This window comes from Triturus cristatus, chromosome 3_1 (genome assembly GCF_964204655.1).
Source record: "Triturus cristatus chromosome 3_1, aTriCri1.1, whole genome shotgun sequence".
NCBI lineage: Eukaryota > Metazoa > Chordata > Amphibia > Caudata > Salamandridae > Triturus > Triturus cristatus.
Genome location: NC_140583.1, coordinates 233,720,451 through 233,745,527, shown reverse-complemented (window position 1 = coordinate 233,745,527; position 25,077 = coordinate 233,720,451). Strand labels below are relative to the sequence as shown.

The following is a 25,077-nucleotide window of genomic DNA, read 5'->3' as shown; positions in this document are numbered from 1 at the left end:
TCCATGGTGGTTCACCCACCATGGAAAAGCTGGTTGCAAGGGACATTGGGGGCCCGTAGTGGGCCCCCATCTCCCCTGGCCCTAGGCTGTGGGCATTGGGGGGCACCTATGGTGCCCCCCTAAATGTCCCTGCTACATGTGGCAGTCACCGCAGGGTGCTTGCAAGTAGTGCAGGGATATGTGAGGTGACCCCTTTTTGTCTTGCAGCATGTGCTGCAGCCTGTGCTGCATTCCTTTTGTGGGACTGCCGCCTAATAGCATGTTAATTGTATTTTTATTTTTTTGGCACATTTTATGTGTGGAGTGTAGGGTTTATAGGAGTAAAAGCCTGGATGGACAACAGCTGCCTGAAGCTCAACTCGTAGAAGACAGAGGTCCTCGTCCTCGGACCCTCCACCATCACTTGGGACTACACCTTGTGGCCCTCCGCCCTTGGGAACCCACCCACCCCATCCGACTATGCACGGAACCACAGCATCATCCTTGACTCCTCCCTCAGCGTGACCCACCAGATCAACTCTGTCGCCTCCGCCAGCTTCAACTGCCTCCGCATCCTCTGCAAGACCTTCAAATGGATACCCCCGAATACAGGAAGACCCTCACCCACGCGCTCATAACTAGCAGACTGAACTACGGCAACGCCCTCTATGCCAGAATCAACAGAACTCTCCTACACAAGCTCCAAAACCATCCAGAACACTGCAGCCAGACTCGTCCTCGGAACCCCATGATACGAGCACATGACCCAACACCTACGAGACCTCCATTGGCTCCCTGTTCAGAAGAGAGTCACCTTGAAACTTCTCACCCACACCAACAAATCCCTCCACAACATCAGACCCAAATACCTTAACGAGAGAGTCTCCTTCCACATACCCAAAAGGAACCTCCGCTCCGCCGACCTCGCCCTGGCTGAAACCCCACGCATCCGCAGGAACAGAGCAGGCGGAAGAGCCTACTCCTACGTCACAGCCAAGGCCTGGAACGAGCTCCCAATCAACATCAGACGCTCCCCTACCCTGCACACCTTCAGGAGGAACCTCAAGACCTGGCTCTTCGACTGAACCGGACCTGCACTTTCCCCCCCCAGCGCCTTGAGACCCTCACGGGTGAGTAGCACACTTTATAAAAAAAACCCTGATTGATTGATTGAAAAGTTGGGAAGTGATTTATTTTTAATGAATTATCAATTAGTTGTTAATTAATTAGTTGATCATTAAATATGGTGATTGTGTAATTATGTTTTAGGTGTGAGTTGTGGGGTTTACAGGGGTAAAGGGTGGGGGGAAATGTATATTTAATTAATTAATAATTTGTTGATAATTAATAATAAATTGATGAATAATTTTGTTAATTGTTTAATTATATTTTTTGGGGTGTTGTTTTTGGGTTCATAGGGGTAAAAGTTGGAAGTTATTTATTTTTAATTAGATAATAATTAGTTATTAATTAATATTAATTAATTAATTGACAATTACATATGGAAATTCTGTAATTAATTTCAGGTGCGGGTTGTGAGGTTTATAGGGGCAAAGGGTGGGAAGTAATGTATTTTTAATTAATTAATAATGAGTTGATAACTAATATTAATTGATAATTAATTAGGGTAATTGTTGAAATTGTTTTTGCGTTTATAGGGGTAAAGGGTGGACAGTAAATTAATTTTACTTACTTTATAATTAGGTAAATATTAGTTATTTAATTGAAAATACATTTAATTTATGTAATTAATTTTTTACGGGTTAATTTTAGGTTTGGTGTGTGGGGCTTATAGTGGTAAAGGAGAGGAAAGTTAATTCATTTTATGTGTTTTAATTTGTTTTTTAATTACTAATATTTGTTTAATTGATAATTAATTATGTTTATTGTGCAGATAATTTTTTTTAAATTTTAGATGTGGGTTGGGAGTTGTGCGGTGTTATAGAGTAGGAAGTAAGTAAACAAAATTTATGTAATACTTAATGATCTTGTTAATAAATATTTCTAAATACAAACATTTATTTGTTTGTTTTTTTGTATTTAATATAATATTTGTAGATATTTGTGATATGGTAATTACAATTATAATATGCTTTTATTACTTTTAATTTTAATATTAAATATATATATTTTTATTTTGACACATTTTTTTTATTTACTTTGTTTTTAAACATTTTAATTTTGTTGAAATGTTGTTTGTTTTTAATTTTGAACTGACTGGTGTGGGAGTAGTAAATTGTACCCCTCCGCAATCCAACACTTTCCCTATTGTTGCACTGACTGGAGTGGAAATAGTAAATTTGATCCCTCCGCTATACAACACTTTCCCTACTGTTGCACTCACTGGAGTGGGAATAGTAATTTTTACCCCTCCGCTATCCAACACTTTTCCTACTGTTGCATTCATTGCAGTGGGAATAGTAATTTTTAACCCTCCGCTATCCAACACCTTCCCTACTGTTGCACTGACTGGAGTGGGAATAGTAAATTGTATCCCTCCGCTATCCATCACTTTTACTACTGTTGTACTCATTGGAGTGGGAGCAGTAATTTTGACCCCTTTGCAATCCAACACTTTTCCTACTGTTGCACTAACGGGAGTAGGAATAATAATTTTTAACCCTCTGCAATCCAACAATTTCCCTACTGTTAGACTGACTGAAGTGAGAATATAAAATGTTACCCCTCTGCTCTTTTACAGTTTCCTTGGTGTTGCATTAGCTAGAATGGGTGCAGTAAATATTGTCTATATGTAATTAATCCCTTCTACTACTGTTGTATTTATTGGAGGGAGATTTGTGAAATGTAGTTTTATCCAGTCTTAATATTTATGTGTTGTGCTAAATGGCAGTGGTAAATTGTAGTGGTAATAGTATGCGAATGAAATGTTATAATTAACTTTGTATTGTTATAATGTATAATATTACATTTTGTTTAGTTGAAATTATAATACTTTTAATTATTAATAATTGTTAATTGGAAAATTATTTTTACTATGTTTAAATATATTCAAATAGTTTAATGTTTTAATTTGATTAGAACTTTTTTTATAGATTTGTTTTAGTACTTTTGATTAAATTGTTTAGGGAGCGGTGGAAGCAAGAATTGGGAAAGCCGGACTGTAAAGCATTTCATGATAAAAGGTTGCCCTCCCCTCAGCCTGTTTGGATGTAGGTGGGAGTTGGTGTACATGTTGAAAACAATAAAAAAAAAATGGGTTTGTTAAATATAGGGTTCACTTCTTCAAGAGAAAGAGTTGTGAATATGAACAGAGAAGTCCTCACTATCTATGAGTTGTCTGGATCGGCATCCCTGGAGGCGGAACCTTCCTGTATGATTTAGACTGGCCTGGTGTGCTCAAATCGATTATTACTGTGTATCGAAATACTGAGCCTGGCTTAATCTGGTGTGGAAAAGGTCCCCAGTAAAACTTCTTGGGCTGTGAAAAAGAATTGCCATTCCTGGCACCCATTCGACCACCTCACACAACACAGAGTATTCATTACAAAGCTCTTCCCGGCCATGTCTAAATGTCCTGTTCTGTGACCCTCCATGGCCACCCCGCTCAGTTTTATTACCTGATTAGAGCAGGTGGTACATTGAGCAGAAAATATCCCTGTAATTCCACTTATGTAGGGTTATTCCATATTCCTGGTGACTAAACCTGAAATGCCAGGAGTCTAAAGGAGATACCAGCAGGAATATGGAAAGAGAAGTACCAGTACCAAATGGTAATAATTAAAATTTCCAGAATTATAGCCAATCAGTATTGGTCAATTTAAAGCTATATTAAAACTACAGAGTCAGTCTAAACATGCAAAACATATGGTTCTACCTAGGCAAAGATCTGTTAAGGCGCAAGATAGTCTATAAGAAATCAGTCCACAAATGGCACAGATCTGACAAACATAGAACTCACTTGGTGCTTGATTTACAGTTTGTGGTAGGAGCAGTGTTTCCATCAGGTCCCCACCATCCTCTTGGCCAACGGGCCGGTAGTTGGACGGCTAAGTTATTTTGGCATCAGGTCGGCAAGAGGAGCCCAGAAGCAGGCAACTGCCAGGTGTAGGCAATTCAGCCAGACAGATCTGCTTACAGCGAGAGACAGAGTTGCAGCTCAGGGATGGCAGCAGAAGCCCCCACCAGTCAACCTCCCCAGGTCTCAGAGGTTCCCTGATTCAAGCACACATTTGTGTGTGAGTAGGTGGATCCGGAGCCTGTGGAAAGGGGTGGGTAGAGGCTGCACCAGCCCCAAAGTTGTAGGAGAGGAAGGTTACTTTTCACAGCAGACATTCATCTCTGCCCAGCTCATAATTGTGTAGATCCATCGCCAGATAAAATTTTTGCAGCAGAATGGCAGGTTGGAATCACTTTATCTTAAAAGCACTGGGACCCTCAATGGCTGTAGCCCCAACCCAGCCTAGTTTCTAAATCATGAAAGATTGAAAGGTTCTGCCACATCCCGCAAACATTATACCCAAGTACTCAACATCTACTGAAATGTCTGAATGTACTTATGAAAGTCACATGCATGCTTATTTATCAAAACCCAAAAGTGTTTTTTGTGCGAGCTACTTCTGCTTATATTCCTGTATGTTTTTTACAGGTTGGTCTGGAGTATATGTTTTTCACTTATACTGAGGGACAATGGAATTATACAGCAAGAGAGGACCGAAATATGCATGTTTTAGCTAGTGTAAAGCTAGCTAAACAGGTAGCAGAGCAATGTACAGGGTCAAAAACAAGCATAAGGTCAATGAGTGATAGGAGTGGTAGCTACTTGTTGGATTGGTACTGCATTGTGCATCACAATGCTGTAACTATCAAACAAGCAGTCAAACACCTGATTAAGTACTACAGCTAGGAAAGGCAATTGATTACAAGACCAGACTTTTTGGGGCTTGTATGGGGATCATTGCCCAGCAACAAATGAAATTTCTTCTTTCCTTCTTCGACACAATTGTCCAGTGTCCATATGGTTGTTTTAATCCAAGGCTGTCAGCTCAACACTGAGAAATGGCTACATGCGGGAAACAACCTTTACATTGCAGTCATTAGACCGCGATGCCTTTTACAACGCGGTCGTTGCAAGGCAATGCCATTAGCACGCAAGACATTACATCGACTTGCAGTAGATGGCGCTCTAACATAAGGAATATTATAATTTACTATTCCAACACCTTCCCTACTGTTGCGTAGGCTGGAGTTGGAATAGTAAATTATACATTCCTAAAATTACAGCGCCATCTACTGCAAGTCGATGTAATGACTTGCGTAGTAATGGCATTGCGTTGTTACCTACCACGTAGTAAAGGCATGCATTGTAACGTGCTATATTCCTACATGCACATCATTTATAATCCTACTTTTAGATATTTGTTCATAAGTGTATAGTCATATTATTGATCCACTGTGCATTTAGATGACAACATTGTGTATTCCATGTGGTGTTTGGGCTTGTTACATGGTCATCATCTTTTAAATGCAGCAACACCTCTATGAATTCATAGTTTATTTTTCTGTGCCACTTCTGAACCAAGGGGTTGTTCAGGAGCTGGTATCTCTATCTGAGAAGAAAAGTGTCCTCACTTTGTCAAAAACATTCAGTTATATGTGATGATGGAAATGAAGGATTGTCCTCCAACCTGTCTATTTTAGTCATATATTTTTATCTAGATGCTCTCTTGCACTTATTGCCTGTTTACTTTCGTACAACTTTTTGCCATACTCACCCTTTCAAATTTTCAACTGCCACAGGCTTTACAATGAAATGAGTCCATCAAGCACGCCGATACCAACAGATTCATCGAGAATTCCAAGTCCATCAAACTCACCAATTAAAAGTGAATCAACAATTACAGATGGATCAACCACATCAAGAGATGAAGATGGGCCTTCACATTCAAGGTAGAAAAAAGCAAACCTTGAAGATACAATTATTATATCAAACGTGAAATGAAGCAAAGCCTACCAGACGGCTGATTAGCCCCATTGACCTCATTATGACCTTGGAGGATTATCAACGAGATAAAATGTAAAATCAAAAGTATTGCACAGTAGCGGCTGGTATTAGGAGGTGGCAAGGGCTTTGCCAACAGTTGGGTAGGAGACAAGATAAAAAGAAAAGAAAATCCACTGAGTATCTTTAACAAAAAGCCTGTTTGCTCATTTTCGGGAAGTAACCTGAAACTCACATTTTTTGGGAGGGGGAAAAAGGCGACGCAACTACGCATGCAGGAGAGGTGACAGTTTCTGTCAGGTAAAGTGATATTAAGGAATTAGGCCCAGCCTGGCTGAGGTTACAGGCCCAGTGTGGCTAAAGACTTTGCTTTGACAGCAGCCCTTCCATTCAAAGGCTTGGGCTGCTTAGTGTCAGAGGGCTAGGGAGACTGCCAGAGGACAGAATATGCTATCAGCTCTGCCCCCAGAGCTCCTGCAGCACGGTTGCTCCTCTGCTTGGCCCACGCAACAACACCCGCTTACCAACATACTGCAACTGGAGCACTCTGACTCTAACTGCACTTATTGCTTGAGTGGGTGAGAAGCAGGGACGAGTTAGTGCTACTGCGGCCTGGTATCTCTGAGCGCATGCACGTTGGATGGCGAGTGGTTGATTGTATGAGTGAAGGCTTTGTGGTGTGAACCAGGTGAGCCGTATACCTGTATGAGTGCACGGCGCGTGGTCTGAGTGCACTGGGGGAGTGGCATGACTGTATAAGTGCAGCGCTAGAGGTGTAAATGCACTGGGTGACTGGAGTGAGTGGAGGTTGAGTTGAATGCCTTTGTAAAAGAAGGGTGAGTGGTGTGCCTATGTGAGTGCAGAGTGAGTTGTGTTTATGAGTTGAGGGTTAGTGGTCTGCCTTTATACGAGTTCAGGGTGAGTGATGAGAGCACAGTGAGTGAGTGGTGAGACTTTGTGGGACCAGGGTTAGTAGGGTACCCGTGTGAGTGCAGAGTGACTTGTGTGACTGTGTGGGTCCACTGGATGAGCGATATTCCTTTATAAGTGCATAGGTTCGGGATGAATGATGTGAATGCACTGGGATAGTTGTGTGAATGCAGGTAGAGTTGTTTGCCTGTGTGACTGCAGGTTGAGTGGTGTGCTTGTGTGAATATAGGGTGAGCTTAGCAGTGTGCATCTGTGAGTGCAGCATGAGTGAAGGGAGGGTGATGTGTCTGTTTGCGTGCAGGTAGAGTGGTGTACATTTGCACCCCCTTTTTAGGTCTCGCCTAGTGATGCAGCGCGAAAGCGCTGCCATCGCTTTGCGAGGCATGCAGTATACACTATAGCTGGGGGAAGCTCTGCCCACTTTCCATCTATAAGTTTCATTGGCTTCCATTATAAATTGAGCATTCTGATTGGTTTTTACCTTCTCAGTCCCGCCTCCTGACAGCCATGTCGTCATTATTATTCTTCCGAAGCTATCAGCCCCTTTACTGTAAAAACCGTTTTGTTCCCCTGCCTCTAACCCTTCCCTCTCGCAGTCCGTAATTTTTTTCACCACAACCACCCGCCCACCCCCTCCCATTCGTGCCTTCTTTAATGCCGGCACTTCTGTTTCAAATGCAACAGGGCTCCAGTAAATACGAGTCCCGTTGCATTTTCAGTGCTTGTTTGTTTTCTGATTGGTGGCCCAAATTGCACTCTTTGTTTCACATGCGCGCGATGCCTTACATCGTACGCATGCGTGACAAATCAGTGCCGTTTTTTCCAATTGACTGTGGGAGGCAGAGACAGCACAAGCAGCGGCCGGGCAAATTCTCATTATCTTCTCCCAGCATTTTCCCGGCCACTGCTTGTGCTGTCTCCGCCTCCCACAGTCAATTGGAAAAAACGGCACTGATTTGCCGTTGGACAATGGAGGTCGCCGGACGTTTGCCAGAGTTCGACAGGAGGACGTCAGGAGAACCGAGTGGACGCCTCAGCAGGTGACTTCCAGGGCGCCAGCACCAGAGCGGGAGGAGGCGCGGAGGCTTCATCAGGGAGAGGCACTTGGTACAACGCTACCCTGGCTTTCAAAGACAGTCATAGCCTCAGGCAAGTGACTAACAACAGATTGGGAAAGGTTGGGTGGCATAGCTGAGAACTGACACTTTTGGCAGTCGTGGTAGCACACTTGCCGTAATGTCTGCAATGACACCGTGCACTGGATCCCAGTACTGTGCTATGCAGGAGCAATGCTGCGCTAGTTGTACAAATCCGACCCGTTCCGCCCGCAGCACGCACATGTCCAACAGCAGTATCATCACTGCTGTTCTGTAATATCCTCACCGAGCTAACTACGCCACTCCTTCCGTGTCCAAAGCACTGTCAGTGAGGCTGTGGTCCGTGTGACCAAGCGCGATACGTACTCTGCCGGGGCCGAGGCTTCACATAGAGTCCTTGCAGTGCAGAGGAAACCGCAATAGCGCTTTATAAAAACTCTAGAAAACAAAGAAGAAAAATACTATTCAGCATGGGCAAAAAGCCGTAACAACCCCAAAGGGTCTGCACGTAAATCGGTGACTCTTGCCTTTCACTGAGTCTGCCTCTCACTAAGCGCCCACCCCCCATCATTGCCATCCTGCACCCGCTGGGGCAGTTTCCTTCTTACGGTGAGGCACAAACACCCCCGGCCACTGTCTCGTGGAGGCATTCGCACCCAGTGCGCGCTCTGTTGTTCCTTGCCCCCATGCCTGTACCCTGCACCCCCCACACAATACTCGGGGTGCCCCCTGTCAGGAAGAGTGATATCCGAACCATTATCACTTGTTGCAGCAGTTATATACTGCGGTAGATGTCACCCTGCCTTTATTCCAGGCTGGTAAAGAAGAGTCACCCGTGATTTTGCAGCAGTAAATCACCTCCACCCCCAACAATGGCCGTTTATGGGGCCGTCACTGTCTGGCCGGAGCAATAAACCCCCCAGGGAGGGTGTGCTCCGGGACTGAAGAGGGGAGGGGGGAGTCACACCAACAAATAAACACAGCTACGCGCACACACACTGTTACATAATGGACACCACACTTGCAATAAGAATCTTTCTTTGATGTTTATTTAACTTTCATTATAATACCTCAATTCCGGCTTAAAGACTGGGGCGCCGCGAGTATTTAATCACATACGGACACTCATACCCTGCTCCTTAATGTGGACCAGAAGGAAGTGCGGGACTCGGATCAAGGCGATACGTCAGGTTAGTACTCCATTGGCATGGGGAGGGGGTTGAAAGCATTGCCAGAGACTTGTGTGAATCTCCCATGCTTTATGGTACCATTTCCTGCGGTTATTGGGCCACGCTCTTGTTGTATACATTGCTTTTCATGCAGCTCGTAAATAAGCCCTCCATGACATAAGTGGTCCCATTTGCACCTGGTGGAGCATGCTCAACACCATTATCCCGTCAGTGTGTCCTCTAGACAGCAAGGTTTGAGGGCTTTAACTCCTCGACCTCGCGAAACGCAGTAGAGCTGCGGCGGCCATGTGGGGGATGGAGGCCCCATCTCAATTAAGGTGGCAGCAGGATATTGCGTTCCAGACCGAGTCATTAATTGGGCATCTTCATTTACGTGACTGAAGAAAACTTTGTTTTTGCGAGGAAGCAGCAGCTGATCGGGTGTTTGTGTGCTGCCCAGTAAAAATGCCTTTTGTGCTCTCGAGTGGGGTCTTTGGTTCTGACAAAATGCAAGTCATTCAGTCTTATTACAGGTTTACACAATCCACGGCAGCTACATTACTCTAGCTTCCTGTGGACCAATTACCACAACTTAATTAGCATTAGCATGGATTCTTTTTTTCTGCCAAGGAATCCGGAGCCAAAGGGCAGCAATGAGTCAGATGTCTTGCACTACTATTAATCGCACACATTGTTCTCTCTCATCCCACCATCCTTCCCTCTGTTTTATTCCAGCTGGCTCCAGCACATTTTCTCTCTGCTTACCCTGCACTTGTGAGTGTGCACCCATGCCAGGCCAGATCCACTGTACATTATGCGGGGTGAGGGTAGGCTTACTCGCAAGTTGTTGACACATTTCAGTGTTAACAATGTATTTAATAAACCACCATCGGGCTCACACATGTGACATGTCTGGTGTGAGGAGTTTCTGGGGCCCATGAACAAGGGCAGAGCACAGCCAATTGCATTCTTTGTAACAGCAGCAGTGCTGCCCCCTTCACAAGCACAGACAGCGACGAGTCGGGCTGCAGCTGAACTCAGCTGCTAAAATGATCAGCCTTAAAACACAGATTTGCAGACGTGGGCTCAATAACACACAGAGCTGAGCAGAGCACAGCACCAGCAGTGACACTGAATGTGTGAGTACTGTACACAGTCTGTCGCGGGTGCGGCTGCACTGTAGTCAGTGCGGCCTGGGGTGCCCGGAGAATTTAACATATTTAAGGCTCGAAGCGCCCTCCGCGAGATCATCACCGGGAGCAGTTAAAGACTGCGCCGACCTCCCGGGCCAAGAGCTCTTCTCAAGCGCGGCGCACATCCTGTTCAGTCCGTCCCAGTCGGAGTCGCCCTGCCACACGGCCGTGTATGACTCAGAGCTGGCTGCAAGCCATGGCTCTCTGCCCCAGCCCTGCCCCAAAAGCAGTCACTCGGAGGCCGCGCTGCTGGACCTGGCGGTCACCGTCACTTTTTTCTATGAAATGTATAGAGGTGCACAGGGCTTTAAGTGGGATGAAAAAACTGTAGGGGGTGGTCACTCTAAGCTAAAAATATGCACTTAGCATAGTGTGTCGCCCGACTTGTATTTTGCTGTTTCTTTCATTGCATCCAGACATATGATACAACAAGTAACATCATATCTATCTACAACAAGTCAGGACTATTGGCTTTGTCTATGGTTGTTAGTTGCATAAGATAATCAAGCAGCAACTATGGCTAAATTATAATATTGAAAAAGCTTCTACTTAAAGACCTGGTGACACCACAACAATGTTGCTGCTTCTGAGTTTCGAAAAGTAAAGTGGCAATTTGAAGTGTGCGCTATTCAATAGGGCCCCGTCACTCGCATCAGCGCTCAGAGTTTTGTGTTTTAAAAAGCAGACACATGGGAGGTGTAAGAAGCAAGGATTTCCTTACCCTTCAACACTCACCGGGCATGACGTCATGCCGTAACTCCTCCACTTATGAGGAGTGAGCAGTAGGCCAATGTGCGGCATAGCTAAATACATATAAGGTCCCAAATGCGAGACCGTTTGCATTGCAAATGCTTGTTTTCAAAATGTAGCAAGTTTTCTTTAAATATATGCTGAAAATGTACCATTTCACAAATATTCTCACACACTGACTCCTCCCCATATTTCAGTTCAACCTCGCTTGCACTTTATATTCAAGTCAAAGACTTCTGCCCCGTCACTTTGAAAAAAACACACTAGCCGCCACTGATGTATCGCATCCAGTTACTTCAAAAATTCCCTCTAAATTTTTTGACCTGCACAAATCCCTCCAGATTATATCTGGAGTAATATATTGAGGAAAAAAATGGAGTACAGCAATTTCATACTACTTGTCTGTCACCCTATATCTGGCATAAGCTGTTTACACCTGATATTATATTTAGACTTAAACTCATGGGGGCTTATTTACAAGCCCTTTGCGCCGCTGTATGCCACTTTTTCCCATTTTAAAAGTGACGCAAGTGAAGCAAGAAGCTTGAAAGTAAGCCCCATAGAGCGCAGAGAGGGTGTGTATATGTTCATCAATTCAGTGCCTCAGGTACTGCAAGCAGATCATGAAGAGAATTATGTTATAGCAATTTTCAAATCAGTTTAGATATTATGAAGCAACGGGATGTTCTTAAATACTTCAAATCCCACTTTTACCACAGTTCCTATTTCCCTTCCTGCATACTCTCCCTGCTCTAAGGGCTTTTAAGGCGTCAGAACTCCTGGCCATTTTTTCAGACCTTCTCTATTACACGGAGGTCCTCCCCAATGAAAATGAAGATTGCCCACTGCAATCCCCCACTCTTCCGACAAGAGGGTTTGCCTGAATTGGGACACAGACATGAAATCTAGAAAAGATCTCAGTTTAAAGCCACCTTCCCAAAAAGACCTCTTTAATAAAACAATGTGAGAAAGGCAAGCCCCAGCTCGGCCTTTGTGAATCCCTTTGTTTTTCTGTTCAATCCCATCTTCCTAAATTTTAGGCTACGTGTTTACTCCTCCTGGCCTTCCTGTTCCCAGAGGCTGTTCCATTGCCTACAGTCCTATTTCACTTATCATCAATGCGCAATCAATCCCAAGAGGAAAGTCCAAGAGAGCTGAATTAATTACTGCTAAGCCTTAAAGACAGCACATAATAGGGGTTTAACAACGTTACCTTTATAATATGTATAGAACAAATCTACCTTCACCATCGAACTAGATTTTGATAAACATTAAGAAAAAAACATTTTAAATGGCCTGTTTAACATTTTCCTAATCCAATTTGAATAAAGTGACCTTGGGTCACAAACAGCCACTTTCTGTATGAAACGCTACACCAACCTATATAGTGTAAATCACCACTACTCTCTGATTATCAGTGACCCGTTAAATGGGGCAGATTTTCCTTGCCCCCAGGATAATAGATGCGGACCATTAAGAGCTGGACCCTGAGGTTACAAGCTGGATCCTGACATCTACTAAGAAATGGGAAATGCCGGGGGGTGGGGGGGTCTGCAATTTTGAGTCTCGGGTGCACATGCATCAAAATAGGCAATTGCGATTCTTTAATTGCTATTTTTAAAGAATCGCAATTAAAGAATCATAATTGTCTATGAATGAAGGAACATTTCTAAAGCACGTGGTTACCCAGGGGCATCCCAGCGCTGTGGCAGCAATTATGCTTTGAGCAGATCAGGGAAAGAGAAAGGTTTTCAGTAATTTTCTGAACATGAGATAGTTAGGTTCGGAACGTACATTTTGGGGAAGGTTGTTCCAGAGCCTGGCTGCATTATATGTGAACAGTCAGCCTCCACTACGTGATAGTTTAATCTTAGGAACTGAGATTAAGCCCTTGTTATCAGATCTAAGGGCTCTATTGGGTCGATAGGGTTGAATCCAGGGACGAATCAAGAGCGAGCCTTTTCCAGAGAGTGCTTTATGTGTGATGCACAAAGCCTTGAATTGAAATCTTTCTTGGACAGGGAGCCAATGCAAGGTAGCGAGAGCGGATTTCGCTCAGAAGCGTCTGGGAATATTCAACAGCATACGGGCCGCACAATTCTGAAGTTTGAAGTCTTTTGGTAGTGGCCTGAGGGGCTCCCAGGTGGACAGTGTTAGCGTAGTCCAGTCGTGATAAAATGAAGGCTTGGACAAGCAACTGTCTGGCAGCAAAGGGTAGCAGGGGGGGTATCCTTCTGATCATTCTTAGGAGGCCATAGAAGCAGCTGGCTGCTACTTTGCGTGCTTGTTCCTTGAAGTCAAGGTTACAGTCAAGCCAGACCCCTAGGCTTTTAATTTGTTTTTTTAGGACAGGGGGTGAACCTAGGCAGCCAGACCAGAGGAGGTCTATGTTTAAGGGGGCAGACTTCCCCAGGAGCATGAGTTCGGTCTTTGATCCATTAAGTTTTAGAAATGAATTGTTCATCCAATTAAAAACCTTCTCAGGGCAGGAGGCTAGATCAGGACCATGTTGGTTGTGTTGCTTCAGGGAGACAGCTAACTGGGTATCGTCAGCATATGTGACGATCTGTACACCAAATGGGCATACAGTTTCTGCCAGTGAGCTCATGTAAATATTGAACATGGTGGGGCTTAGGGAGGATCCCTGTGGGGCCCCACATGCCAGGGGTATTTGTTTTCGAGGAGGATTGTTCTTCAAAGACTGTAAAGCCCCTATTTTGAAGGAAGGACTGTAGTCATTTTAATGCTAATCCCGTCATTCCAGCCTCCCTGAGTCTTTGGCTCATCAGATGGTGGTTGACCGTATCGAAGGCTGTGCTGAGGTCCAGTAAAATCAGGGCCACGCAGCCTCCGTTATCAAGGATCTTCCTAGTTTCCTCTACTATGGCAAGAAGAGCAGTCTCCATGCCCTGTTGTGATCTGAATCCTGTCTGAGTGGGATGGAGACGATTATTATTTTCTAGACAGGCTGATAAAATCGAATTAGTGTGCTTCTACGCTAATTTGCTTAATCCAGGCAGTAGGGAGATGGGTCAATAGTTTGCCCACTCTTCTGGATCAAGATTAGGTTTCTTCAGGAGTGCTTTGACCCCGGCGTGTTTCCATAGGGATGGCACGATCCCTGTCTTGAGTGATGTGTTTATCACGTCAAGTATAACTGGTGACACGACCTCCGTGATCTGATGAAGAATGGTAGGGGGAACAGGGTCTGGGGGAACCTGATTTCAATTCTCTCAGGAACCCTTGAAGGGTGGTAAGATCAAGAGGCGGGAATTCCTCTAACAAGGCCTGGGCTTCCGAGGTGGCAGTGTCTGTTGATGAAGGGGTTTGTTGATCTATGATTTGCGGAAAGGACTTATAAATGGCTTGTATTTTTGCAGAGAAAAGATCTGCTATTTGATTGCACCGCAGTTGGGCATTGTCTGAGGTGATAGTTGGGTGGGGTGTGTTCATGTATCTATGCATGTAGGAATCACAAAAAATGTTGCGATTTCTAAAAATTCCTTAATTTCGACTCGCAAATTGCGACTCGCAATTAAGGAATTGCTACCCATTCATTCCTATGGGCCTAGAGGCCCATAGGAATCAATAGAAATTGCATGCGCAATTTGCGAGTACCAAATAGGTACTGACAAATTGCGCATGCAATTTTAAGGGTGCAAGGGTGCCAAAAGGACACCCTGTTGCACCCCTGAAATTGCCATGTGACCACATGTTGCACACACACATGCCACAAGGGCATGTGTGTGTGTAACATGTAACTGTTTTCGCAAATTACCGTCCAGTTTTATTTGATGGTAATTTGCGACCCCTAATAGCGAAATCGCTATTTCAATTTGTAATATGCATTGCATTTAAGGGATCGCAAATTGCGAAACCTTAAATGCAATCGCAATTTATGTAATCGCAAATTTTGCGATTACTTTGCGATTTTTGCATTTGCGATGATGCATCCAAAATGCAAAAATACCGGTCGCAAAGGCGCAGATTCTGAGAATCTGCCCGTTTGCGACCGTTTATTTCTTTGATGCCTGGGGCCCTGAGTTCCTTGATAAATCCTTTTACCCCCTTCTTTCTCACCAAGATTTTGGCTGTTTTCATCTCAGTGTGTGAAACTAAAGAGATCTGCAGTATTCCCACGGAGCTAATAATTCTGCAGGGGCCGGGCCCTTGGAATCAGGAGACCACTCCACTCTTACTAAGGCTATTGTAGCTAGTCGCTGTAGGTACATTCTAGTCTTAATATTTAGCATGTCGCACATTTATACATTAAGCACACAGGTGCACTGAGATAATTTGGCTAATACATAAAAGAAGGTTTTTTTACATGCCTTAACAGTTTCCTTGGACATGTGTTCTTGCAGTGCTTAAGGTGCTTTCCTTTGGGTTAAAATAGTATATAAGAAGGCAGGTTTGTCCAGTGAGACGTTTACCTTTCACTCTAGTGATGCACACCCTGTGCCCCTGGCACTGGCCTTACTAAAATGATAAATAGGCCAATTTAATGTAGCCAATTGTACTCATGTTTTAGGAACAAAGAATGCACAGTGGGGCATATTCTCAACGACCTATCGCCGAGTTAGCGGCACTTTATCGCCGCCAAAGTGGCGATAAATACATCGCACTATTCACAAGCTGGTGCTAACAGCGTTCCCGTGCAAAAAGCCGCAACAACACCACTTCGCAAAATTCTCAATGACCAGCCAGATCGGCGATAAGATCTCAAAACATGCGATAAGGCGCGTTAGCAGCAGGGATTTAACACCTGATCCGACCTGGTGTTAAGTCGGACGACACCCTGCTCCATAAAGGGAGCCCAGCCCAGCGCCACACCTGAAGAACAACAGATGCCATGGAGCTACTCATCATGCAGCTCGGAGCCCCAAGAGGGTCACAACACCCACTGCCACCACCAACAGGTCCGCCACCCGCCCGGACCCTGTCTTTCCCCCCCCCCGGACCACCACAGAGGCAGCGCAGACAGAGACAGCGGACTTCAGAAAACGCACCAGCCTCACAGACTTAACACCAGAGGATGTCATTGCCCACTACAGTCTCAAAAGGACAACCATCCTACGCTTCCTGAACATCATTGCCCACAGGCTGACATACCAACACAGTGGACAACCAACATCCCTCCGCAGACAAAGCTGCTGGCTGTGCTGCACATGTTGGCCTCTGGGACCTTCCAACCAACAACTGCCAGAGTCAGAGGAGCCTCACAGCAAGCCCCATTCAAGTTCATCACACCTGTCTTGAATGCCATCATCAGCTTGGTACCCCAGTACCTTCAATTCCCACACACTGTGCAGGAACAGCTGGAAACCAAGCAAGGCTTCTATGCCATAGCTGCCTTCCCGCACATTTTAGAGGCAATTGATCGCACACATGTACTCCTCATGCCCCCTGCCACCACTGCACACAATTACTGCAACAGGAAGCACACGCGTTCCATCAATGTGCAGGCAATAGTGGACCACCGTGGACTTTTCACCAATGTCGTCACCAACTACCCAGGCAGTGTGCATGAATCCTTCATCTTCCGACAGTCCCTCATCAACCAGCACTTTGTGGCTGGCACCGATGGGAATGCAGTGTTCGTTTGTAAGTACCAAATGAACACACTACACACCTCAACTCCACATTCATGCAACTCACAACCGTGGGAATGCACATGTTACAAACTCACATACAACATGCCAAACAACATGCCCACCTACCAGACACAATAGCACAACTTACTTTGGTTACCTGGCCAAGCCAAGTACACGAGCCATCGACGGCATGGCACCTCAGCCACACAATAGCAGAATGTGGGGAAAGGTGGGACCATGCATGTGCGAAGGAGGCAAGTGACCCATGAATGAGAATGTACACAATGCCAAGTGTGGCATGGATTCACTGGCCAGACTGCAGTATGCAGACCACAGACATGCCCATGTCGACATATACTGCTGGTGTTTGGAGTGTAGTGAACAGTGGACACAACCATGTTACGCCAGGCTGTGGGGAAGAGCGCGGAAAGAATCTCATTACGTCCCCCCCTGTAAGTGTGAGTGGAGTGGGCTGGCCCAGCAAACGGCAGGCCAGCTTAGGGGTGTGAATAAAAAGCCCGTAGCTCTGGGTGTGGTTCTCTTCCGGAATGGCCAACGTGTCTGCCAAGGCGGCTCCTCCCAGCACGCCACGAGGCTGATGCCGTGAACGGCGGTGCCTGCGATCATGTGCACCTGCTGTACCCCAGGTCTCAGGTCCCCAGATCCGTCTTGGCCACCTCTGACCATTGCTGTCCTCCCTGAGACAGGCCCAGGGCACTCCTTTCTCGTTGACGTACTTCACCGGCCCACATAGCGGTCAAGTAGGTCACACATTTGGAACTGAGTCTTGATTAAACAATGGCCCAGTACACACTTTATGGCTGTGTTTATATCACTTTATTCCCTTCAATATGGTGCCACCAACTCTGTGCCTCGCATCCGAACGACACCTGTCTGTGGTTCCTTGCTGAGTACTGCCTCCGGCCTACACTGCAGTCGAGTAGGTCACATTTGGAACTGAGTCTTGATTTCTGTATGGCAGAGTTCATATAATTGTACACAAGGTGTAAGAGGAAGACGTTCACACATCAGATCGAGTCCTGACCTGCCCAGACGACGCATCACCGCAGGAGGCACACGCCACCACCGCCAGGGCTACCTACAACCAACAACTGCCAGAGTCAAAAGAGTCCCACAGCCAGACTACCAGAGTTGCTCACACCTGTCTTGGATGCCATCATAAGCTTGATACCCTGCTCAGCTCTTCATGTGCCACTGATTTAGTGCACCACAACTCATGGGCCCTTTCTGATTTAGTTTTGTGCTGTGGACAGCTCATGCAGCAATGTCACCTCAGGCAGTGGGGAAGAACTGAGATGATGATGGGGAAGATGAGGCAGGTATAACACACCCCACTGCATCTGCAGTAGGAATACCCTGTAGGGACATAACCTTAGACAATCACAAAACATGAGCACGCTCGGCTCTGGTGCCCCAACATCAATGCAGTTCGACTCACGGACCCTTCTGATTGCATATTGGGTGATCTCTGTACTTGCTCCTGCTACCACCATGATGCTTCGCAGCTGTTTGTGTTATGTTGGTTTTTACTGTTTCCGCTTAAATAGTGACCACTGTCCAAGTTGTTGCCAGCAGCAATCACTCCATGAGGGTTGGCTTGCACTCACCCCACATCCATCACAGGCGTCACTGTCTATGTGACCCTGGCAAAAAAAAGGGTCCGGGGGCACTTGTCCGTAGCCAGTTCCACAAACTATCTAAGTGTGTCTGTGTGGTCATTATGTCTGCATGAGGTACACCGGGCCTCTGGGTGTGGTTAAGTTATGGCCTTGCCAAGGCAGTAACTAATGCGTTTGTCTCTGTTGTGGTGTCTGCGCCACCCGTCATGCAATGGACAATGTTGCAATGTCTCATGCTCCGGAGTGCGTCCTCGACCGAAGGGGTAAATGAGAGAGCGCAAGCCCGCTCGGGGTCCGGGATCATACATGCCAACTGTTGTGTGTGTCGCCATTACCGCAGCGTGAGCCAAAGGTCTACTCTCAACCACATCGCAAGTTCAGGCAGCCATGAACTCTACATCTGTTTCTGCCCTGTCCTTACCATAGGCCTACACACATGTGGCCGCCCACCTTCAACGCACAACATCGAAGTGTCGTAGCAGGCCTGTGGACATGCGCAGACAGGCATGACAATGGTGTGCCATAGGAGCGCAATGATGCAACCGCGCTGCGCACTGTAGTGAATAGGCTCGGGGGGAGGCAGGGAGGAGCAGCAGTGAGGCTACGTAATATACATTGATGCCACTCATTTGCTACAAGCAGTACATGTCAAACAGGAATCACTAAGAAACACATATCACACACCAATGAACCAGTGAGCCTGCCAACTCATCACGCTGAACCAACTTTTGTCTCATGTCTCTCTGCACTGTCACAGGTGACCAAGGATATGCACTCTGCCCTTGGATGATGACACCCCTCCAACCCCCAACACACAGACCCTGAGGGAGTACAATGCTGCCCACAAACGCACCAGGGGCATCTTGGAATGCACATTTGGCGTGTTGAAGTCACGTTTCAGGTGCCTGGACATTACAGGTGGAAGTCTCCTGTACAGCCCAGACATTGTGTGCAAGATGTTCGTTGCATGTTGTGTGTTGCACAACATATGTGTACGCACCAATGCCCCATGGCTACAAGTGCCAGATACACCGGACGATGATGAGGAAGATGAGGCATGTGGACCACACCCCACTTTAGCTACAGCAGGAATAGCCCGTAGAAACACCATCATTGACAATTTCTTCACATGAGCATGTCACATTGTCACATTCCTTAGCAGACATGGGACAGTACAGTATGAGCACAGGCACACCATATGCAAATAAAATCTTTCATACACACATTCCCTGAGTGCATGTCACTCCTGTGTGCAGGCACATCACTCTGACAAGTGTAAGTGCAACGTGTAGTGCTAACAATTTTGAATATTTGGAATAGGTTTTGGGGGTGTCACCTCTGTACAGAGAGGCTGTTTGGGGTGTCACGTAGTCGAAATGCCATTTCTGTGTGTCAGTGATAGTATGGAATCTCACACATCAGCGTCTCACATGTGTCCCACTTAATCGCATATCGGCTGTCATTTGTGACCTGCAATTGACAACAGGGCTTCTTTTGGGGTCCGATATGTACCACCAGGATGTAGGGATGCACCCTGTGACTCAAGTCCCACAACATGTGCAACATGGACGTAAGGGGGAATCACTGCCCCTACATTCGTACATGCTTTCATACTTGATTTATCATGTACATGACACATCTGTGTGTATTGTAAGGTGTTATTCACGTACAGTGGAGTGTTGAAGCTGTCTTAGTACTGGGCCATGCAGACAACACTTTACAATGGTGCCCCGTGGAGGGCCAGCCATAGTCCTATGGGGATTGCCAAGTTACTGGGAAGGGAAAGAGTCCAGTCCTCAGGCTGATTGCTGTGTCATAGTTTTGCAAACGAAATGTGGCAGTCCCTGTCGAGGTGCAAGGTTAGTGTGGCTGGGTGTATCGGGGGACAGTGGAAGGTGACATTCCAGGGCACGATGCAGAGTGCAGAACCAAGCAGTGAAAAGCCATATTGCGGAGATGAATGCTACTGCTTCCTACTTACCACTGAGGCAGATTCATCCTCATCTTTGGCCTCTGACGTTTCATGTGCCTCACATGTGGGTGGTGGTGTTTGGTCTGCAGCACTGTGTGACACTGACACATCAGGAGCCGGAGATGTGGATGTAGAAGTAGCAGCAGCATTCATCTGCGCGATGTCTTGTGGCATCACTCCCTGGTAGCCATTCTTTGCGCCTGCATCCACTCCATGTTCTCCATGACCTTCCTCATGTTTCCCAAATCACGGATGACATCGCTGTATCCACTCTGGCTGGACAGTTGTTGTCGCCTACAAGTCATGACTCCAGCGATGCCAGAGATGGATTGTTGGAGGGCATGGGGTAGACTGTGGGTGACCGTTAGGTAGTGTAAATGGTCCCTGATGGGACTTAGACACCCACGTATGGCATCCAGTTTGGCTGCCATGAGTTGGAACCCCAGCCGCACCTGTTCAGAATGCCCTCTCTGGCAGTCTAACACATGGCGTTGGAACGCCATGTGTTCTTCGGTGAGGTGCTGGGTGCCAGACATGGTGGTGGGTGCTTCCTGCTGTGTGGTCTGGGCAGGGAGTGGGCTCACCTCGATGGTGCTGGGCTGACCTGCTACTGGAGGTGGGCTCCGGAGGGTGTCCATGAACCGTTGGAGTTCATCCAGGTCGATGTCCTGGGGGTCGTCTCCATCATCACTGACGTGATGTAGGGTCTGCTCTGCAGGAGGTGTTGCTTGTCCCTCTGCAATGTAAAGGGGAGATGTAGTTTCACAGTGTATTTCATGTATGTTGACGCATTGGCGCAGTTTACATGCAGACTGCATGACAATGTACATTGTGACTGTGGTGAGTTGCCTATTTGATGCGGGACAGTGGACATTTGTACGACAACAGCGATGTGAGGTTGTACTCGTATCTTATCATCTCACAGTTTCCTGCTATGCCAGGAGTGATTGGCCATTTTGTACAACCATGCAGCACCAGTTGTGTCCTGTGTACTGTTGTGAAAGTGTTGCAGTTTGTACCACATTGTTGTCAATGTTGAGGTGCTCTTATTCTTATGTGTGTGTGCAGCATTGTGGGTGAGTCGCCCCTGCAGCTCTGATTTTGTGGCCCCTTATCCCTTTCAGGTGGTGTGACTTTGCCTTCTATGCCTCTACAGTGCTGAGATGTACCGGACTGTGTTGTTTAGGGCTGTTGGTCGAGTTGTGACTCTTGGGCATGGTTTGTCCGCAGATGTGTTGTTGACGTCAGGGGTTGTTTGTTCACGTGGATGTGTCAGGATGTGACCTGCTCCTTTCCGGATGTGGTCCACACTCAGAGACCTCAGTCTTGTGGCATGCACAATGTCATGATGATTGGCCTGTAGCAGTGCTGATCGTCATGTAGTGTCACTTGCATTGTCAGTGTGGCTCACAAATGGGCATCTTTGCTGGGTTTCGCATGTGTTGGTGGTGAGATTACTGATGTGTGGTGTGGGACCCCTTAGGGGACATGGGGTACAGGGGCCTACTTGGTGTTTGTGTGTGTGTTGCGGTGTGCCACGGGGATCAGGGACATGAGTCATAGTCATTGTGGGTGGGCAGTGTGCTCTACTTTCTTGTGTGCCATTGTGCCCATCTCCCTCCGTCCCCCTAGTCCCTGGTCGGTACTCACCCTGTTGATGTTGTGTCAGGTCATGTTGAGCAGTGTCCGGATCCCCAACTCCTGGCACCGTGTCCCGACTGATGACTGTGGTCACCATTTTCTCCATGTCATGCACCCCCACCTCCAATGAGCGTTGTTGCTTTCATGTTGGCATCAAGTTTCTTCTTTGTTTTGGCATTCACATCATTCCAGTGCCTCTTGACCTCTTCCATTATCCTACTCAAACCTGCAACTGCATTGACATGGTCCAAGATAGTCTGCCATATTTGCGTCTTTGTTGCCAATGACACGTTTGCGGTGCCAAACAGTTGTTGGTAGTGTTCTGTCACCTTCGTAACGATGATCCTGTTTTCCTGCGGACTGAACCGCGTCTTCCTCTTCCTCTTCTCCTTGGCCTTCCCCGACCCCGAGGTTCCTTGCTGGTTGTCTGTGGGGCTTGTGGGGTTCGCGTTGTCCTGTGCACTCGGTCCGGATGCATCCATGGTGCTACGCAGTTTATTTTTAAGTCCTTTTTTTTGTTTTTCCTTTATAGTGCATTTTACTGCATTATGCTTGGGAATTGCAGGCCAGTCGCTGGTTATCGCGGATTTTTGTAAAGCAATTGGCCACAACGCAACTTTTTTCGCATTCGTGTTTTTACTGCATTGCGCTTGTTGGTGCATTATCGTGAGACTATCGCATGGTGCACAGCAGCCTCGGAGAACACAATTTACAAGTGTAACGTTACTGCTAGTAACTATTCTCCTGTTGGTAGAGTCAACCACCACTGGGGTGGAGGTCACGCAATGGAAAATGTATTTAAAATATAATACAAATAATTTAATATATAATATAAAGGTAATTAATTTGAAATATTTCATATTAATTTTGAAACAAAGCAATAAACTTTTCCAGCACAATAACTCATCTAATTAAATGTCTAGTGAATGATCCAATATAAATGTATAAATATTAATTTTAAACACAACACTTTAAAAAATGCTCACTTTCACTAACATTTGTATTCAAATTTAATATTTAGTAAATCCGCTTAAACGCTATGTATTTAATTAATTTAGAAATGCTTTATGATTTTTAAAAATGTTTAAAGGTTTAGTTTTTTAATTCATTTTATTCCATTTAAAATAAAATAAGAATTGACTATATATAATGAGTTACCCATTAAAAATATATGCACATTATTTTAAGTGTCAAACTAATTTAATTACTAAGTAATAATAGATAATCTGATTAATTTAAGATTAATATCTTTGTGGAGCTATTTTAAATGTGTGGTTCTGGATTTACTATGAGGTTGGGCTGGAGTACTTTCGATCCTGTTTTCACACCTTTATGGCTGTAGTATCTTCAGAAATTTAGTTTGTGAATTGCAATTGTCCTAGGCTTTTGTGGGTGGATGTTTGGTACTAACATGTCTCTCTCAAACCCCTCCTTAAATTTCTCTAAACCCTTCCATTCAGGAGTAACTATTCCCCATTTTTCTCAATAGTCCCTAATCATTCAATAGCTATGTATGACGCAGATCTCCTCATGGAAAAGACAGGAGAGACGTAGGTCATGGGATTGTCTACTGCATGTTGTAGTACAAGAGAAGGACTACTGAGGTAGTACTTCACGTTCCACAAAATGCAGTTTGTTAACCGGGACCCCCCTACACTTTGGGGGAGATGGTGCCCCCCAGTTTCAGAACTAGAGGGCGCAGCCTATGATTCTGGTGGGGCTCTAACCGCTATACTCTTAGGTGCAGACACCACTGGTTATGTGTTGGGAGTCAGTGTTGCACATATTTATGTCATGTTCTTTCTTTTTCCAGTGATACAGATGATAATGATGAAGATGGACAGCCGGAGACACACAAAGCAGAAAAGCAGGAATATCTAGTTAGATCACCGAAAAAAATAAAATCAAGAATGTGCTCTATTTTCTAAGGCCAAGTTGGATTATCTCTGCAACAGTAAACAAACACGGCACATATTTATTCGAACCATATATAAACTTTGTGCTGACTGATAGAATTATTTGACAGCAAACATATTGCATTTCCTAAATTCAAGTTGAAAGAAATTATGCTGAACTAAAGATTATTTTCAGTTTTTTTGTTGCTAAAAGCTACCATATTTCATTTAATTATTTTAAAGTCTTAAAAGATATGGTAATTATAAATAGGGCAATAACACAGGCCCTTGCATCCGCTGCATGGCCTGTAGCGATATCACCGGGTGTCAATGAAAAATCCTAACTCAAATAAATTAATGTCAAAATAAATGTGCATTTCCATTTTATTCCATCGTCGCTGGATGCTTATGAAATAAGATATGCTCTTGTGTTACATTTGCATGCAAGATAATAGCAAGTTAAGTAAGAAAAAATCCAATAATGTTCGCCTTATTTTTTTAAATTCGCTGTTTCTCACTGCCTTAGTCAAAATCTGAAATAAGTTAAACTTAAATTTACCCAGGGTATGCGAGTGCTCCCAAAAGGAACTGTTTAGAAAATGTGTGGCAAATGATGCATGCTCAAGTACCTTTGACCAAAACTGTTGGACTTGTCCCTCTCTGCAGTGTCTTCCTCAAACTTTTTGCCTTAACTCTCCTGTTTTCTGAACCCATTTTTGTTGGCTTTTAGGACTCCATGCACTTTACCACTGCTAACCAGCGATAAGGTGTTTGTGCTGTCTTCTTTAAACATTGTGAAATTGGCTTACACCAAATTGGCACATTTAGTTTACTGATAAGTCCCTAGTAAAGTAGCACTACATGTACCCGGGCCTCTAAATTAAATGCTACTAGTGGGTCTGCAGCATGTATTATCCCATGCATTTAAGTAAATCTTTGAACATGTTTCAGGTCTGTCATTGCAGCCTGTGTTTGCAGTTTTAAAATGCCAATTCTACCTGGTAAAATACAACTTTTGCTAGGCCCAAACCTTATTTTTTAAAACATATCAGTTCCCCCTAGGGTAGGCCCTTAACAGCCCTTAGGGCAGGGTGTAGTGTATTTAAGAAGTTGAACATGTCCTGGTAAAGAAAAACTCTGTTTTTCATTACTGCAAGGCCTACTGCTCCCATAGGATAACATTGTGTTAACTTATTGTCAACATCCAACTCTTACTTTCAGGAAAGCTTGATTCCACGGGTGCGAAGAAGGATCTATA

At 45.3% G+C, this 25,077-nt stretch overlaps 1 protein-coding gene across 3 annotated transcripts in view; it reads left to right on the top strand.

The window, feature by feature from the left end:
• Window positions 1-24,181, top strand: part of LOC146859990 (tetratricopeptide repeat protein 24-like) — a 355,993-nt gene extending 331,812 nt beyond the window's left edge. For 2 of the 3 annotated variants that reach the window (XM_085646308.1, XM_085646309.1), the window contains exons 9-10: window positions 5,737-5,886; window positions 23,738-24,181. In XM_085646308.1, the coding sequence (XP_085502434.1) occupies window positions 5,737-5,886; window positions 23,738-23,852 (265 nt within the window). In that variant the 3' untranslated portion in view covers window positions 23,853-24,181. The remainder of the gene's footprint in view (window positions 1-5,736; window positions 5,887-23,737) is intronic. The other variant, XM_085646310.1, reaches the window with a different exon arrangement.
• The last annotated feature ends 896 nt before the right edge of the window (window positions 24,182-25,077 follow it).